The 19,897-nt window shown below is 41.1% G+C and overlaps 1 protein-coding gene across 3 annotated transcripts in view; it reads left to right on the forward strand.

The window, feature by feature from the left end:
* Positions 1-19,897, forward strand: part of FBXL20 (F-box and leucine rich repeat protein 20) — a 71,386-nt gene that overhangs the window by 11,592 nt on the left and 39,897 nt on the right. For 2 of the 3 annotated variants that reach the window (XM_075059654.1, XM_032791320.2), the window contains exons 2-3: positions 6,613-6,674; positions 19,522-19,576. In XM_075059654.1, the coding sequence (XP_074915755.1) occupies positions 6,613-6,674; positions 19,522-19,576 (117 nt within the window). Of the gene's footprint in view, positions 1-3,076; positions 3,149-6,612; positions 6,675-19,521; positions 19,577-19,897 lie in introns of those variants that run through there. The other variant, XM_032791322.2, reaches the window with a different exon arrangement.

Raw genomic sequence — 19,897 nt, forward strand, 5'->3', positions numbered from 1 at the left:
ATGTAGGAGAGAAGAGAATCTGTTTGCTATGCTGTCCAGGGTTTACTGTGCATTAACTACATGTTTTTTGGAAGGGGGAAGGGGCAGACTTTCTTTTTAAAGGGAAGATTTTAGTTCTGTGTGTTACAATACATGTGTCACAGACTGGAAGGTGAAGCCAATACTCTGAAAATTGCTTTAAGTTTTTAAAGTGATAAAGTAATAAATTTTATTTGGACTTTGTTCTATAGATAAATGTTCTCAAACAGTTTTTGTAAATCAAGGATGTCTTAAAATGACAACCCGTTTTTAAGATATTTTAATAAAAGTAAAAGATTATAAATCTTATTGAAAAGAGAACTTGAAAAACACTGACAGTTAGTTTTTCTTCATAGGTTCAACTTCCTCCTGTTCTTTCTTACACACACTCACTCACTCCTCCACTCTGCCAGAGGTGACATTTACAGAAATTTCTTAAGATTTCACCAGCCCGGAAGACCTTTGCAGCACACAGCCTGGTTAGAATTGGGGTCCTAAACAGTTCATGTTCCTTGTTTTAGACTGTTTTCAGATTCAAGAAGACAAGACTGCACTGGTTTATATTCATAAAGTTTTCTTCGGAACTGTGAAGACTAGAAGCTTAACTGTTTTCTTAAATTCAGCGTTAACTAAATTCTAAGCACCCTTCTCACTAAAGAAAGTTTTCTACTCCCCAGTGCAATATAGGCATATTAGCATGTGGGTCCCTGAGAGAGATGAATATAGAGATGTTTGTGTTTTCTTTAATTGTATGTTTTGTATTTTAAAAGCAAACTTTCCAGTATGTTCAGCAAATGGAAACTTCATTCATAGGCAACATATTATATGCTTCACTAAGGCTTGGTGGGAGGCACAGCCTGTCACCAAACTAAATATACTCACCAGCGCCACAGTCTTTCAGACTGAAGTTGCAGAACCCAGAGTCTCATTGCACCCACACTTTTTGAGACTCAGCCTGTGATCGTGTAAGCGCAGTTGGAAAAGCTCTGAAATAATTGCTGCAATAGTATGATGGTGTAGCGCTAGTGTATATTGTAACTTATTGATCTAGGACATGTACGCTAAGAATTGTTGCATTTGTACAACTTCACATTTATTATATTCAATATATATAGTATATTATACATCACTGTTACATATGCAAGAATATTCATAATTATAAAAACATACTCTGGTTCATTTTACACATAAGTAGGTTTACCTGAACTACAATGCAGACAATGCATTTTGCCACCTTATGCAGACACCATTGCCCAGTCCTCCATTGATGGCCTAAAATATTACCCCATTGTAATCACTATGCCCTCTAATGAATGGTTGGTATAGCAAATGCCTAAGTAGCAACTTCAGCATCCTTACTATATAAAGATGATTAACTGTAGATGAATTTGCTTACACTGGTATGACTTCTTAAAAGTTACAATATTGTCAGTTTGCAATAACTAATATCCTGAAGAACTAGAGGGGATGATCATAGCATAGTTTGAACTGGAGGACGAAGGAAAGTGACAAAACAAACTAGACAGTTTAGGTAATTGATAGTTTTCACCTTCTGCCAAGTGACATTGATGTAAAAGAATGTCTGTTTCCCCCCCACCCCCTCTTTTGGGCTGTACACTTTCCTAGGCTGTAAGATTTGTACTTCCTTGAGTCTTTCAGATACTTTTGCCCACGGGCATACAAAGTCCATTCAGTCAGATTTCTGTTTGGTTTGGATCACTGTATTTGTATGCACATACTCATCAGAATACTGGAAACAAAAGATAATTCTACCCATGAGTCAAATAGGGTTAGAGTTTTTCTTATTTGGAAATAAATGTAGCTTGTAGCCCAATTAATATCTTAATACATTGTTTAAAGGGTTGATTTTAGGATAAAATCCATCAGCTTTATAATTTCTTCGGGGTTGCGAAGTCACACTGCCTAACACATAGTTGCAATTAAATCAATCCTGTGTGATCTCCCTTTTCCTTCCTGTCTCTTATAATAGGGGAGGTATTTCCATGTAGAAGTATTGCAGAACTGCATAGGCACAATAGCTCGGGAAATATTTCCAGAGCAGTGAAATGGCTGTGTGTGAAATGTAAAACTTCTAGCTGACATATGCCCTGGAAAATTCCACAGGTTCTGCCAATTTTCCAGCTTTGGCACATGAGCTGGAATACATTTATGGGAAACGCAAGCCATCCTAACCTACTAACGACCAACTCCTTTAGGTATTATGATGTTGGCATGTTGTCCATATCTTGGCCATGGTAACAAAAGAATCATTTCAAAATACAAGCAAACATTGCCCTCAGAGGCCAGTAAGAGAATAGCATTATTTAAACAGGACAGTCTTACTCTTGTTTCTGTCTCTTTCTCTCTCCCCCTTTTTCTGGTTATTTTATTTGGTGCCTGTATCTTGCCAAAATACCTCAGATTTTCCCTAGTCATATAGCAGGTTATGGCAGCCTGTACAATATGCTACTTCCTGTTTTGAATTCCACTCCGTTTCCATGTTGGAGTGCGGTGTGTTCTCTCCTGTCTTAAGAAGATATTTTTGCACCTTAGTTTGTGGTATTAAACACTGATTGCAGTGAAGCTGTGTTATTTGGGTTATAGTCATCCAAGTGTGGAAGACCTCTGCACAGCCCAACACCACTGAATCACGGCTGTAGCTGTCTGGTGGGGAGATATGAAAACTGAGATACTATAGAGAGTCTTGTGCACATCAGAAGAGCTATATACTGCCTCTGAAAAGGGCTGTTTTGGTGGTGGTAGGCAGAGTAGAGAGGCGACTGGAGGGGATGGGAACAGTTTCAACAGATAAACTGGAAAAGTGGCTGGGGAGGGGCTGCGTTTCTGTGTCATGGCTTGCCTTCACGATGGAGGTGTGTGTGTAAATTCTATACTCTCCTTCTACCCCTTTGTTCTTGTATAGTTCCCGGCACAAACATCCTGGGCTTTACATGAGGGGTGGATTTCATTTTTTGTGGGGGCAGAGGTTTGGGGTAGGTTTTACATTTTATATGGGCAGCAAAATTAACACACAATAAATGCATTTGTTTTCTTTTAGTTTCTGGCAAGAAAACCCATTCAGCAGAAAAACATCTGGTGTTGGAGGGATGTTAAGAAAAGCAAAACCAAGGTCATTAAAAATTACTTCTAGAAATAAAGTCAAAAGATTTGAAGTCCCGGTTAACTTCTTACATTTCAGAAGTTAGGTGTATTCTTGGTGCTGACTTGCTCGTGAGCCCCCACACCACAATAAAACTAGTCTCCCTGTTCAAAAGTTGTGCAGGTAAGCACAGTCTTTACTTGGAACGGAGATTGCTAAACATGGAAGACTGCAGATTTTCACTGTACATCAAATGGTTTCTCTTTACCCTTTTTCTCCCTTTTCATTTCAATTGCACATGGAGAAAATAGGTAAGGACCTCTTACTCTGAGGAATTTGTGTCAGTTCTTCAGTTTGGTTTATCATTGATACACTGCCAGATAATTAAGGTTAGTTCTTGCCAAGCTTGTTCCCCCCTCATGCATATCCATTTAGTGCATAGGGAGGAAATAATGGTGTGTAAATAATTCTTGTCTGTATAATCTTATTTTGATTTTTTTACAATGCATTTATAGAACTTGAAGTGCATGTAAAAATCAGATTTCCAACTGGCCACATTAGCAATCCTAGTCAATCCGTCCCCCCATCACTTGAGTACCATGCTTTCCGACAAGGCTTGTGAAAATAGGTGGCACGTTCTCTGTAGCCTGAATGTCACCAAACTCGGATTCTTTCAGAGCAGAATGAGGGCCCTTCACTGAAAATGTCATGCCTCTAATCCCCTCACTTTAAATTTACAAGCTATTACCATCAACAATTTGCAACTTCCTCAGTATTGCACAAGGTGAAGGACAATTTCTATAGTAGTCAGAAACCAAACAATGGGAAGGGCTTTATAGATTTAGGTCAACACCTTGAATTGCACATGGAATGGACTGAAGCAAGTGGTCAGGTGTAATATGCTGCCTGTGGAAAACTTGAATCAGGCAGCTGCATTCTATAGTAACTGATTTCCAAGAAGCCTTGAAGTATAGCCTCAGCTAGTGACTGGAGATAATTAATGTAATGCATGGGTTGCTGTGGTGGTCAGAATCCAAAAGAAGCAGTTGTAACTTAATAGCCAAGTTTAGGTGGGCTTGAGGGGTGGGAGATGAATGAGAAGTTCAGTTGTGCACTTCTAGGTGTCATCGCTATTTCAGGACTTCATGTGCCTTGGATAATCTCTTCTAGCATGAATCTTTCTAACTGCTATCTTACTGTTATCTGGCTTCTCTCTTCCCACCCCCACAGAGTGTGGAATGTTGGTTCAAACATACAATCCTGGCACCAACAATTATGGGGGGAGAGGTCAGGTACACCTCTGTATTTCTTTGCCAATAAGACTTAATCCAGAATCTCATTTCCTTACTGAGCAATGGGTTTTGTTGTAGGCAACTCACAGCTCCCAGAATGTTGACAATGCTGCTTTGGTTCTCCGGTCATAGTCAGCCCCAAGTCCAGCACAACAAACTTGTGATTCACACTATACTTACCTGCAAGGCATCAGGTAATATTAACGGTAGGGAAATAGAACTTGGGCTTATAAATCACTAAGTGCTATTGAAAATTTTACCCTTATTTCCAAAGAGCAGTTCTGATACCTGCTTGGAATGGTGGTACGTGTGTTACTTTTTATATATGAAAAGAAACCCATATTCTGTGGACTTTCATTTACAAACCACCTTCTACATTACCTCTGCCTGTGGATGATACCTAGCTAAGAGCCTGCATATATGCAGCATGGTGGTTTATCATGTTAAAGTATGATATATGTAAGGACAGTTTGGAGTTTTTTCTGGTCTCCTGTAGCATTTTTAACGTTCAGATGTCTTCCTTACTTTGCCTTCTGTATTTCAGACAGCCTATTTAAGACATAGGAGATTTCTACTGTTCTTTTTAACTCTTAATCTGATCCTCTGTCAACAGAAGAGTGACCTACCTTGTGGTGTATTAATGCTGGGTGTATTTGCCTTGCATCTATACAGCCAGATTAAGTAGGCTTCACTAAACCAATCAGCTGATAAGAATTAACCTTTTCAGAATGTAGCTTCACTGCTCATCAGTCTTGTTAGGCTTTGCATTTGTGGGGTATGACTTATCCATACACAACAGTTCTTGCATGTGTTTTGGGAGAAAGGTTAGAAACCTTGTTAATGAATGAAACTCGTTATTTTTAGACTTGTTTGTTTTCCAGGTTTGATATAACACTCTTTCACTGTCAGTTGGAAATGTGCTTCAGCATTACTGTATGATAGATATGGGAAACTTGAATGCTTGACTCAAGAATATAGGGCAACAAGGCTGCACACATCAGTGATCTGGGTATTCACAGGTATTCTCTAATTGCCCCTCCCCCAGGTTTAAGTGCATTTTTCAATGTGAGGAAGTACTAAGCCTTTAAATAGGTGCAGATCATTCATGGGAGCACATGAGATTCTGCCCTCCTGCCTTCCTTATAAGACTCGTTGGTAACTAGAAAACTGAGGCTTGGCTAGTCTGTTTTTGATACAGCTAGTGAGGTGGTTTTAAAATTGATTAGCTGATAAGCGAGCCCTTTTGTAAATTAGTGGACTGCTATGTCATTGAATAATCTTTAGGGATGTGGGGGGGAGGTGGGGGGGAGGTGAGAGAGAGAGTGAGTGTGTGTGTGTGTGTGTGTGTGAGAGAGAGAACAAACTCTTGCTTACGTGCCAATGGAGAGGAAAGTAGTAGTCTCCCTGAGTCCTCTCTTCCCATTGCAGATCTATGCATATCATACTACTCTTCGGGCCATGCCTTGTGGTCACGATCCTGTAGGGGAACAAAGCACTGCTGGTGATTTTTCTTCAAAGCTCACACAAGCTGTTCTTTTATCCTTTTACTGTAATTGTACAGGCAGTGGTGGTACCCTTATAGTTAGGCTCCTGAGTTGCAATCAATACCTCCTCCTCATCAGCTCTCCTTGCTCTTTTCTTCACTTTTTGTCAAGGAAACAGGAGCTAGCACACACTCTTCCTGAGTCACCATTGCCTGTACGTTGTGGCTCTCTGAGTGCCTCATTGTTGCCTTTCTTTCCAGTTCTTCTTGTCCCCTGGCACTAGTGGCACAAGGTTGTTTGGTGTAATGTTCTATTTTTCTCCTTCCTTGGAAATGCCTGTGCTTTGATGCATCTTCACAGCACTGTGACAGGGATTGAAAGTCCCTTGTTAGCATATGTGAGCAGATGCTCCTTCACAGGGTAGGTTTCAGTCTGTAACACCCAACAACCCCTATTCTCCCAGAACTGTTTATAATTAATCCCTCTTTATCAACCCATGAAGCATTTTTGGCCCAGTTGAGCAAAACTACATCAGGCATAAAATGCCAATCACACAACGGTGCCCAATCTAAGAACTTGAGAATTTAAGCACAAAGTTGGCCCTGTTGATGTAGTTGAAACTGTCTTGTTACCCAGCAGTTTTGCTCTTAGAAGTAATGGTTTATAATGAAAATACAGGGTGGCTAAATGATTTAAACTGTTTGTTTTTTGTTTGCAGATGTTCTCAAACAATGATGAAGCTGTGATCAACAAAAAACTTCCGAAAGAACTGCTGCTTCGGTAAGCTGCCTTCCCATTTGTGAAATTGGGGAATTACTGTGTCTGTTTACAAGCAATAGCTAATTTAGCTGGTTCATTCATAAGTTATGAGCTTGGATTGCTTCAATTATAAAGCCATAAACACTACGCTGATCAAGGGCCTGCATTAGCGACAGTTTATGCTAAATATTTCGCTGTTGCTTTTTATGTCTTTGTGAAGTGTTAAATGAATTTGCTGGTCCTCTATTTTCATAGATGAAAAGGTATAGGTCAAAAAGGCCTTTAATGAAAATAAGTGCTAGGTATAGGCTAATATCTATACAGTCTAAAATAGGACACTCTGCCTATATTCTTGTTAATGTGAAATGTTTCACCTGAAAAAAGCCCACACAACCCCTTTCTCCCAAAGACTTAAAATGTGAGAAACTATTGGAAGATGGCCAAGTTTCCACTTGAGCACATTTAGCTGAAGCTGCTGTTAAAAGGAGCCGAGTGTTCAGCAACTCATGGGATGGGACTCCTGTCGTGGTATTGTGGAATCTAGCTTGTGTTAGTGTATCAGTCTGTTTCTTATGCTGTGAGTATTACCTTGACGTTCACTACTGAAGTGAAACAACATGGAGCAACATAAGTGGCAGTTACTTTTCAAATCTGGAAACAAACAAAAATCTCCCTTTTTCCATCTCTTGTTTTGCTCAGACTAGAGGAGAGATGGGCAAAGTACAGCCTGCGGGCCACATCTGGCCCGCAGGACTCTCCTGTCCGGCTCTTGAGCTCCTGGCTGGGGAGGCTAGCCCCTGGCCCCTCCCCTGCAGCCACGCGGGCAGCACAGCTAAACCTGGCTGGGCGATGGGGCTGTGAGCTCCTTCTGCTCTGACTTGCATGGTAAGAGGGCAGGGTTGGATAAGGGGCAGGGAGTTCCATGGGGGGTAGTTGGTGGTTGGATAGGCCCCCGGGACTTCCATGCCTGTCAGGGGGTGGAGGTGTGGATAGCGGTCGGGGTAGTCAGGGGACAGGGAGAGGGGGTGTGGGGGTGGGAGAGGACGGTTTGGGGCGTGGGGTCCCAGGAGGAGGCAGTCAGGGAACAACGAGCAGGGGGCTGGATGGGTTGGGGGTTCTGAGGGAGGTGGGAAGTGGTAAGGGGTGGATAGGGCACGGGGGCAGGCTGTCTGGGGAGGCACAGTCTTCCTTACCTGGCCTTCCATATAGTTTTGCACCCCGATGTGGCCCTTGGGCCAAAAAGTTTGCCCATCCCTGGACTAGAGCATAGCCTGTACAGAGTAGTAGCTGTCAGTCTGTGCTGAGGATCTGAATTATTAAAATGAGCAAATTTCTTGAAATGCATGTAGGTATTGCTCAGTGATCATCAAGATTTAATGATAGTAAAAAGTCTTTGGAGGTGAGCCCTGGTCTCTGAAAAAAGCACTTGTCCATTTAAAATAAGATGAATAAAGATTATCTGATACTCTGTAATGTTTGTTACTTCTCACTATACCCCATTAGTTGGAGCCATAGATGTTGGGAAAAGCTTTCAAAAACACCTACGTGATTTTAATGAAAATCATTGAGACTTGGGTTCTTAAGTCACTTACTTGTTGTGGAAAAATTTACTTATATCATTCTTGTCATTGTAGCATCTGGACGTGTAATTCCCTAATCTTCCTTGAAGGGTAATGTCTGGTTGTTTACTGACCACAGATTGGGGTGCACCCACCACTCAAAGCACCAACTCTGCTACACTGAATCTTGCTCTGGTCGTATGAGTTTTCATCAGGTGGTTTCTGTTAAGAAACACTTTTTCCAGAACCATCTTCACAGGCATCTCAAACCTTCCTAATACGGGAGTAAATCTTGAACTGAAATAACTGATTATTCTATAAAATGTTTTGTTCACAGCTGACACCTCAGTTCTCCTTGCTGTTGTGAATATTTGTTTTTGAATCTGCAGTGTACGCACTTAGTTCTTTGGGACAGGGACTGTCATTTGCTTACGGTATAAAAGATAAGCCACCGTAGGTGGATGAGATAAGCTGGAAGATGAGGCTAGGGTAACAGATATAGGATGTCTTAGCACAGATTAGCTGCGTGTACAGTTCTGAACCAGTTACCACCTGTAAGTGCGGCATGGGAGTGAGTGTGGATGAATGGGTGATCAAGTGGCATCACTGGTATAGCAAAGGTAGGAGTCGACCCTCACAATAAGATAATTGGATGTATAGGTAGGTTTGGTTCCAGACTGCAAAGGGTTTTGATAAGGCAAGAATTTTGTGTCTGATGCAGTGGAAGAAGAGGTTCCAGTGGAGGAAGTTAGAAGGGACGACACAGTTGGTGACAAGCTAGAAAGATGTTATAGCATCATTTGAATGGACTTGTGGGGGGGGAAAGGTTGCAGGCATCAAGGCCAGCAGGGAGTAGATGATTAGAGCTTGAATGAGATTTCTGGCACTGTGGTCACAATGGAAAGGTCTCAGAGGGATCAATAGGCCTTTCTGAATCTAGGGAAGTGGTTGCAACTGGAAGTTAAGGATTAGAAGTTTATCCTAGATGTTAGGAGGAAGAGCTTTTTCTCTCTCTGGTCATGTCTACTAGGGTATTTTGCACTCCCAGAAAACTCCCACTTGTTAGTCAATGGAAGCAATAGTGCAGACAAAGATCCCAGGGCTGGATGCAATTTTAGTATGGGAAGGTTACCAGTAGTTCATCCCTTGATATCACTTTTCCTTGGTAAAGTTCATAAGTAAGGGTTGGAGTGCTGGAATACATCATTTGCATTCTGTGAAAATTAATTAGTGCAGTTTGACAATGCAGCCTTTGAAAGAGACTTGGATGCATTTATCTAGGGGGATCTCCTGTAAATGAATGTCAGTGTCTACAAGACAAAGACGTGTGTGTGTGTAAGCAACGCTGCTGGATAATTTCTTGTTCTCCAGTTCTGTCATTCTGAGGATGATATTGATGTCGCATGTATGTGGTTGTGAAGTGAAAAACTGTAATTGAGCCCATTCGGTCGTGGGAGGGTGCAAAATGGGCAGACAATAGGCCTTGTCACCCACGCAATGTAGAAATCTCTGGGAATTCATTATCATTCTCTCATCCTGCCTAGCTGCTGAAGTTTTTGGTGAAGACCTATAGCACTTTACATCTTCAGATGGTCTCTATCTAAACACTTTTGTGAATATGTAGGAATGGATTCATTGTCCTTTTTACAGATAAGGAAATGGAGGCACAGATTAAAAGTAATTTAAGTGTTCCAGATTGGAAATAAAGCGTAATTTTTGACAGTGAGTAATTAACCATTCGAACAATTTACCAAGGTCAATTTTTAAATTGAGATTGGATGTTTTTCTAAGACATGCTCTAAGAACTATTTTGAGGACATTCGGGGGCCTGTTATACAGGAGGTCAGACTAGATAATCACAATGGTCTCTTCTGGGTTTAGAGTCTGTGATTTCCATCCCTCTGCTCAATGCAAAAAGCTATGTTTGATTTGAATTTATACGGGAGCAAATCTGCTAAATGCTTCTTCTCTCTCTTGAATCCTGAGCAGGAGATTTTAAATCAGTAACTAAGCAGTTCTGCTGTGGCTACATGGCCCACAATATTGTTGGAAATAGTGACTTGATTCTTGCATTCTGTGAGTGTATCCCTCTTAAGAGAAGCCAGTTGTACAGCGTAATTATCAGTCTGTATGATCTTGCTGTCGAAATCTTCATTCAAATTTCAGGGTTTGCCCCAAATATTTTTGTATTATGGTAGTGCCTAGGGATCTCAGTGTGCAAATATAGAATAAGAGCTCTGTCCTGAAGAGTTTACAGTCTAAATAGACAAGACAGACAAAGGGTTGTGGAGGAGAGAGATGTAACATACAAGCAGGTGAACACTATAAAGTTTCACAAAAGCCATATTAGTTCCATGATTATTTTGTTTTTTTTTAATTTTGCAGGGTGGAGCTTTGTTGGGAGAGGATTATTTCAAGAGATAAGGAAGCTAGAGGTCACATTAAAGGGGGGTAGAACATAAGGGGTACATGGAAGACGGGATGTGAGGCTTGAATAAACAGACTGTAAGGGAAGGGGCAGGAAAGACTGGAGTGAATGCACTTAATCCAGCAAAAAGGGAAGAATGTCCACAATAAAAGGTATTTAAAAAGTACACGTACGTAAACACGCCTTCTGATGATATCAGAGTCTGCATGTCCCTGCTTCAGCTGCTTCTCTCTGCTTCTGTCCATCTGAGTCTCTGGCTGGCTACTCCCAGCCGTTTTTGCTCCCAAGTTTCTATGGCTGGAGTGAGGGATTGAATGGCATGGACCCTGGTGCACCAAAAGACTCTGCACAGATCTGAGTTCAGGGAGCATTAGGGTTGAGGTACTCCGGCTGGGTCTCTGCTCCTCCCTTCTCTCTTTCTCTTCTCCCTCCCCCTCCCCCCCATATTGCTGTACCTGCTTCAGCTGCTTCTCTCTGCGGCTGCCAGATGAGTTTCTAGGGGCTTACACCTTTTAAAAAAATGTACATTTCTAAAAGAGCCAAACCATCAAAAGGTAGAATTCAGTTTATCGCCTTCTCATTCCTGCAGAGCTGCCAACTTCTATTTGGACAATGTCTAGCTCCTTGGTTTGTGCAGCAGTGAATTCAGATGCACCCTCCCTGAGACGGGCCAACAGCTGGCTTATTGACTCTGAAGGGTGAATTAATGTTTCATTTTTGGTACTAGTTGTGGTTAATTTAGACATCTGTTTTGCCAAAATAACTGCATGCCAATAGTTTCTGTACTATCGAATGTGATGGCATCGATAGTCCATTGACAAAGGGCATTTATACGTTAAGGCAAGCTGCCAATTGACTTTTGAATGTAGGCCAACCTCCATCGGAAAGTCTGAAAGAGGTTTTCCTAGAGAAATGGTGGTATCGGTATCTACTAGTTTTCTAAGGAATTTTTACTCCTCAAATATACACTTCTCTGGCCCTGAGGAGTTTGCCTTTTCCAAACTGGTTCATATGAGGTCACTCAGCTTTAAAATCCTCCCCTCTCATGGTTTGATCACCTTCTGTTCAGTCCCCACTCTGCTGCTCCATAATCTTCTGCTTTGCCTCAGCACACAGCGCAGTGGCTTGCATCTACCTCCATACTGATTTCTCCTTTGGTAGCTTTAATTCTGCTCCAAATGAGTGAAGAACAGAATACAACTGAATGGTTCACCAATGAGAGGCGCAGCAAATGGTAGTCTGTGCCTACTTGGTCAGGCTATAGGAACCAATTTAATAACAAGGGAACAAAGCTTGACTGTTTCCCTGAAGCTGGAAATGGGCGACAGGGGATGGATCATGATGATTCCCTCTGGGGCACCTGGCATTGGCCACTGTTGGAAGACCGGATACTGGCCTAGATGGACCGTTGGTCTGACCTAATATGGCTGTTCTTATGACTTGAATAGCATTTCACTGGGTTGAAGGTCAAGCTGATAAATTGAATGGTAGTCTTTTGACAGCTGTATATCTTTAAAGGCCCCATCGAGCTCACCTTGAAGTCAAAGGCGAAACTCTCAGTAGCGTCAGAGGAAATGGTGGTGGTGATTGGAGAGAGTAAGGAATCTTAGAAAATCCTGACTGGATTTGAAGAAGTTGGAACGATAAAGATGTGCTGGACATTTCTTCATAGAATATATTGTGGCTACTTGCCTTACTGTAGACTGTGCTAGTATGTCCGGAGAGGGCAGTATCCTGCCCTTTCATAAAGCTTTTCTGAACCCCCATGGTCATAATTTGTTGTTTTCCAATGGAATGACTTAATCTCTATCATAACAAACAGATTTAACTCAGGTTAATGCTGATAATATTTAGAAAAGTATCTGCCTTTCCCCCTCCAATGACTGTTTGAACAGAAGTTAAACAGCATGTATTAACATTATTCTTGCTGTCACTCCTCTATGAGGAGGAAAAAGGCCAAGTGCAACAACATAGCAGTCAAATGTCAGCAGATGTATTTCATCAAAATAAATATGCTGTGTAGAACTTAAAAACAGAATGAGTATTTTCATGATTGATTGAAATTATAGCTGATTTTTCTCATCCAGTAAGGCAAAACTAGGAGTCTTCATGCAGATAGACTATTAAATAACCTGTTAGGTTTTTTTACCAGCTTCTCAAAGTTTGATTCTGAGTGATAGCTGTCTTTATTAGCCTGCTAAATAACAACATAGAGATGTACAGTGGACAAGAAGGATGTTTTATGCAACACTTTCATGCTCTGAGGCATAGCCTCCAAAATAATTTGGAACAACTCCAAGAGGTGGCTCTTTTTAATAAATGAATGTTGCTATATGTAGGATCTAGGAAGGAGCAGATAGGTCTCTTCCAGACTTCTGAAAGTACAGAATGCTTCCCTGTTGTACATTCTCATTTTAAACCAGTCATGGGATATTAACAAGAAATGTTTATTACATTGTAAGTAGAGTTGGATTATCTGTGCTTGGGTTTTTGTGTTCTGTTTCTACTGTGCAGACTGCATAATTCAGACCAGGGTGAGGAGAAGCCCAGTATTTAATTATGACCCATACTGTGTGTGTATTGAAGGAGGAACCCTGTTTCATCATTGCCTAGCCATGCAGGGCAACCTGTTTTTCCCCTCAAGCAGTTTCTCTGAGGAGAAAAGCCTGTCCTTAGAGTTACTTTGGAAAACTAACTTCAGGTCATCCAGCCTATAGGACATTCAGTGTGCTCCTGTGTTCTCTCCAGCAATTGTGGGGTGCTATAGGTTGGAGCCAAGTTGTGAAACAGCCAAAGTGCAGAGCAGAGTAGTGACTGTTGCTGAAACAGTGTTTTTTTTCAGTCTGATTCTGCTGAGTCATTTTTTGGTATCAATGAGAAAAGACTAGGGAAAAAGTAGTGCAGACAGCATTTAGAAGGGTCTTTTTTGCTTTTTTTTTAAAAAAAAGAAAAGAAAACAAAGCTAATTTTATTAGCTATTTAAGAACACGATTTTAAATTCATTGTTTGTCTTCCATGAACCTAGTCATTGTCAGACAACCACTTCCAAGCAACCAGTCTAGCTAGGGCAGTCAAAAAACCTACAAGAAGAGCGCAGGGAGGCTATTGAGAGAGACGTGGCAGGAGAAATGAAAAGTAAGAACCCTGTAATCTAAGCATATTGGACCATATAGAGATGGACTTTTAGGATCAGGAAAACTTTTCATGTGCTTTTGTGTTTACTCTGACCTCAGAGATGTATCCTTGAGGGTGAAAGGGCCAATTGTCAGCCATGTTAGCATCCTTTATACCTTGGGGAGGGGGAAGAGAGGGACAGAGTAGTGAGTTTGACAGCTATCCAACAGTCCTGTTACTGGAATATTTATTAATGGCTTGGAATTTCTATTGAGAAAGAATATTTATACTTGTGGAAAGTGAGCTTGCCTGATGACTTAGCTGTGGTTGTGTTCCTGTAGTTATAGATACTTGTGTGTCATGTAACAAGAATCCAGAGAGATAAGAGTATTTTCCTTGCTTCCAACATGCCCGTAGTCTTCGCATGAGGGCTGATACGTTGGGTGATGTCATGCTTAGTTTGAGGGAAGATATTTGTATCCTGAGGGTTTGTTAAAAGTTTGCAAACAAGGTATTGGATTCCTTTCTGAAAACCCAGTATTGGAACCAGAGTTGTGTGTAATTATGAAATGGATGTTAGGACCAGAAAATTAGGTTGAAAAAAGCGGTCATACTTCCAGTATGTCGGTGTGGATCCTACAGCAGGTGTGCATGTGCCCTGTGCACATGAGATTGAAATTTTCTGATTAACAGAGTTCGTTTTTCTGCATAACTTCATACTTGTGTGAAGACATGAAGGATAAAGTTATTGCAACCTTTCCTCAGTTCCCTCTGTCTGCCTGTGGCAGTGAGATAGGACGCTTAAGTTCTATCTGCTACTTTTCTTTTGAGCTTCAGACTCCTTTTCTAGACAAGTTTTGTCATAACCAGTCCTCCTTTACTCCCCTTATTTTTGGTTACTACTTTAATTTAGACCTTCCTAAAACAGCGCAGAAAGTGGTCTAAAATTTTCACCTAGACCAGTCAGTCAACCTGCCTTTTTTCTTCCCAAAACTATGCTCTGTGCTGGGAGAATGAGAAATTGCACACGTTAAAAGATAGGAATTATTTTGGTGAAGTTCTCTGGCCTGTTACACAGGAGCTCAGAGTAGATGATAACTATGGTCCTTCTGGCCCTGGAATCTATGAATGTATATGGAAAGGACCAAACAATTCAGACTGTCTCCCTATCTGCTTATAGCCCTAGCCAGATGTTTTAAAAGTCAAGCCATCTCTTCACAGAGAATATTGAAATGGAAAACAGCGTATCTCGCTGTCTTATCAGCTGGCTGGTGAGCCTCTCACTCCACCAGGGCCCAAGCAGTGTCCTCCATCTGCTTCAAGAATGTGCCTGTATCAAATCTGTAAGGTGGCAACTCATTGACCTTTGTTAAATACCATGCCTTGGACTGGCTGCCAGGTCAGATGCCAAGTTCGGGAGAGCAGTACTTCAGTTGCTTATCCTGCAGTAACAGTGATCCTTCGAGATGATATGGTCAATGTGGATCCCACTGCCTTCTCTCCCTTCCACTCTTAGAAGTCCTCAGTTACATTGGCCTTTTTTATTGCCTGTGCTCCCATCTTTTATGTCCCTGTATGGGAGCATGAGGCAGCCATGGGTGATGCACTGCCCCAATGGATCCGCTATGCAAAAAAAATCTCATCTTGTGCACGTGAGGCCCACGTGCTCCTATAGCAAAATCCACTCTGACATCTTGAAGAGTCACAGTTACTGTAGAATAAGTAATTGTTCTTTTCCCACCCTACAGTGGACTGGCTGGGTATTTGCAGTATTATTGTAGTGTTGGTTCCAGGATAGGAGAGACAAGGTGGATGAGGTAATATCTTTTATTGGACCAACTTCTGTTGGTGAAGGAGACAAGCCTTTGAGATTCCCAGAGCTCTTCCTCAGGTGTGGAGAAAGTAACCAGTGTCCAGGCTAAATACAAGATGGGACAGATTAAGCATAAGCATCATTGAGACGTGACAGTGGCTGTCTACCAACTCATTCAAAGCTATCTGGCTACACAACTGCCAATACATGTGGAAGAGCCTGTTTATATAAATGACTGTCCAGATCACTGCACTCAGCAGTGTTTCCTCCATGCTGGGTGGAAATGATGCTGGTTTGCAGAAAACAAATGAATTGTGGGATGTCAGAAGGGGAGTCATAGGAGTTTTGGATTGACCCCAAGCCACAGAATTCCAGGCGACATTTTACAAATTCACTGAGAAAAATCATAGAATATATAGAATCCAGTGGCAGAGCATTGCACCATGGGGTATGTGCCCAGAATGCTGTGTGGTTATTTAAAAAAAAAAAAAAGGCATAGAGCTTTGTGAATGCAATGATTCACAAGGGAAGTAGCTTAAGCCAGCATAAACAAAGCTGTGTAGCAGCACCCTTTTGCTGTAGTTATAGCAGGGGAAAATACACTGAAAAAGCTTTCCCTGGTAGACAAGGCCTTAACCGCTTTGCTTATAAAACACTCGGTGCATTGCTGTAGGTTTCTTGATGTTCTGTCCCACCCATGGTGCGCTCCTCTCTCTCCCTATCGTCTGTAGGGGAAAGAGCTACTTAAGAGCCAGTGCAGCGTTGTTGAGCATCAGAAGTCAGAAGGTTAATGAAAACAAGGGCTTGCAACCCTATTTCCTACAGCAAAGCTAAACGAAATGGCTAATGAGGGTGACCTTCAGCATGTTGACAAATGAGACCTCCAGTGAGGCGCATGTCTATGAATTAATTTTTGCCTGTCTTTATGAGAAGTGGATGTGATAAAAATCTTATTTCCTTTCAAGGTAGTCAGCAGACATGCTTCCGCTGATGACAGTGTCAAAGTTTTTCACTATCTTTTGATAATGCTATTTGCTGTAGCAGATCATGTCATTCTGCCCTGCGAGTCTCCACTTCTGAAAAATTGCAAATCCATGACTTTGCTCCTTACCGATTACATTGTGCAAATAATTGTACTATCTTTGAATACAAAGTATGCACATTAATGTTCAAAAATTGCTTTGTCCTGCTGGTTTGTTGGCAGCAGCAGCAGCCTTGATAACCCCTCCTAATTCTTACATGATGTAAAGTGGAATTTGTCACCAGTACATGTTTGTTCATTATTTTAAGTGCCTCTTTCCCCCAGCTTTACCGCTGACTTTATGCAATTTATTCTCTGCATCTATCCCAGGCTGTGGATGCATTACACAATTAATGTAAAACAGTTTCAGCCCAGGGATCTTGCCAGGCTTATAAATCATGCAAGGAAAAACAAACTACTGGCAATATTTTCCAAACTCCAAGTGTTTCCCAAACCATGCTTTTGCCCCCTTCCCTTCGGTTAGCCTGCCTGTCTTCCCATCTCTTACACTTAGACCAGTGGTTCTCAACCTGCAGCCCGCTGGCTGCTTGCGGCCCAGTCAGCACATAGCTGTGGCCCACGTGACATCCTCAGGGCCATACAGATAGTATTGGATGTGGGGCACACATGGTTGAGCACCACTGAACTATACTCTCTTGGGGATGAATGAATGGAGTCTTGCAGGATCTTCTTGAGGTCACTGTACCCAGGCTCTCTCAAACAAAGGAGGTAAGTGAAGTCTAGAACAATGGACACCTTACCAAGAACACCATGCTGCCAGCCCCTTCCTACTAAAGGACTGTTCATTTGAGCACCTCGTGGTCCCAACTGTTGAAGTATCTGTGCCCATCAACCAGTAGGCAGAGAGATTTGTCAATCATCCACTTTTATATAAGGTACTACTCCACCATTCCTATCAGTCTTTACCTTTTCACTTCTACTTCTTTTCAATTTTAGCTTTCTCTCTAGCCAATTTGGAGAAAGATCAGAAGTTGATGAGGCTTGGGAGTGAGAAGAAGTTTTCTGAAGTAAACTCATGGGGGTGAAGGAGGGGAATAACTTACTAGAGGATTTCCAAATCCTTGTCCAACTTCTACAGTGCCGTCAGCTCTCGTCCCAGGTCCCTCCTAGTTCAAATCTGGCAGCAATTATGGCAGCAACTTCCTGCTGTGTTGGGGTACATTGAGTCTTTAGGTGCCCCATCTACTTCTGCCATACGTGTCAGTGGACTATCTAGACAGCCTTAATTTCCTGGCTTAGCTTAATGCTCTGGAGCATTTGTTTGTGAAGCTCTCAGTCTTCTTTATGGCACTTTGAAACTGTTTGTTGTGTATCGGTCATATTGTCTAACCATATTCCTCACTAGCAAAGCCTGCATCATAGTCACAGCAGTTTTAAAATACTACTTAGATATTTCCACAATAAAACTAATCCTGTTATGTAAAAGGAAAATAGATGAATCAAATGTGTGCAAAAAATTCTGGGGTTTAATAGTTCAATTGACTCCCAAATCCAGTAGAGAAAATCTGGGGGTGAATAGAGTTAAATTAGTCACTGGTTTTTCTAAGCTTATATAAACACTTACTACAGTAACAAAGGTACCTTGATTGAAAGTAAACTGAAAATACCTTGTCAATAGTTACCTGGAAAAAATAGTTTATCCTCTTAACCCTTGTATAATGCAAATGTTAATAAGTTTCCTTCTTTCTAAAAACTCTTCAATTTTAGATATGAATACACACATTTCATAGATGCATGAGTATATATGCTGTCTTTTCTCTAACTAAATGTCTTATCTTTGCAGTAAACTATTGTCCAGTGATAAATTCAATTTTATAGTTGCCATCATGAGCATTTGCTGTTTAATGTCTTTGAGTTCTGTTTTCCAAACTCCAAATGTTTCCCAAACCATGCTTTTTCCACCTTCTCTACAGTTAGCCTGCCTGTCTTCCCATCTCTTACCCCTAGACCAGTGCGTCTCAGCAGTATCAATAAACACCTTATTTCCTCTGAGTTTAAGTGGATTTTGTACTTTATTTGTGTATGCTTAAATGACCAGAGAGTAGAAAAACTGAGCCCAGTGAAAAATACAACAAAGTACAACAAAGTGCTTCTCGGATTCTGATAAGCAGGGCAATAAGTAGGTGGACTTCTGCGCACCAAGCTGTTCAGAATACTTGGGAGTGCCCTCATGCAAAGGAACGGCATTCCATGTAGAAGTGATCCAGCCAGCTTACTTCTGACACACGTGACCTAGACAACTACACAGGCACCCTAATGAACTCTGCTGACTTGATGCAAATTGCACTTACCTTCTATTTCAAAGCAAGATACTCCTTCCACCTCATCCTTGGGGCATGAGGATCACAGTGTTTTTAATCATTTCTCATATTGTAGTATTTAATTCTTAATTATCACAGAAAATTATATATAAATTCCTGAAGTGAGACCAGATCCTCAGTTTTTACTGAGGTGTTTAACTTGTTATGTGCTCCACTGAGTGCCATCAGAGCTATGCAATTGTTAAGGATAAAGGGATTTTTCACTGGTAAACAAACAGATTTTGTACAACTATTGTGTTGAACTGTAATCGTTTATCCTGCTGTTTCCTTAACTAATTGAACATTTCTGACTGCTGAGCTACAAGGTAGCAGGAAGTGTCTGTTTTGATAAATAATTGTTCAGTTTACTGTGTCAGCAAATACTGCAAGGTACAAGATTAAATATTTCATAGCAGTCCAATATCTGGGACTCTGCTTTCATTTGTTAACTACTTGGTCTGCACTTTTATTTGCAGTCAAGCTTTCATCTACATTACAACGAAGTTTTCTATCTTCAAGCTTTTTTTAAGTTTTCCACTTTCTTTTTATTTTAGATGCAAATAACAAAAATACCTTTTTATAAAGAAAGTTTGTCTTTTGTTTTCTTTACAGAATATTCTCTTTTCTGGATGTGGTCACTCTTTGTCGTTGTGCTCAGGTTTCCAGGGTAAGAGTCTTTATGTATCAGTTAAAATCTGTCAGCACTATTTCTCTTATTCCGACTCAGACATTTCCATATTGCTCTCTTTTTCTCAGATTGGAAAGAACGTACCGGCAGATTCTGTTCAAAGAATGTTTCAGCTATTTATACATATTCCTCTTTCTCCATAGTTAATCTAGTGATTCCAGGAGTTTCTGGTATTTACCACAGCAGAGCGTGGGTTTGAACGTCTAGGTATATCCCTTTGGTGGCAGCTAAGGCCCTATTGAAGAAACAAACTCAGCTACTTTAAAAAAAAATTACCTTATTTTCTGAACAGTTTTTAGA

This window comes from Chelonoidis abingdonii, chromosome 21 (assembly GCF_003597395.2).
Source record: "Chelonoidis abingdonii isolate Lonesome George chromosome 21, CheloAbing_2.0, whole genome shotgun sequence".
Taxonomy (NCBI): Eukaryota; Metazoa; Chordata; order Testudines; family Testudinidae; genus Chelonoidis; species Chelonoidis abingdonii.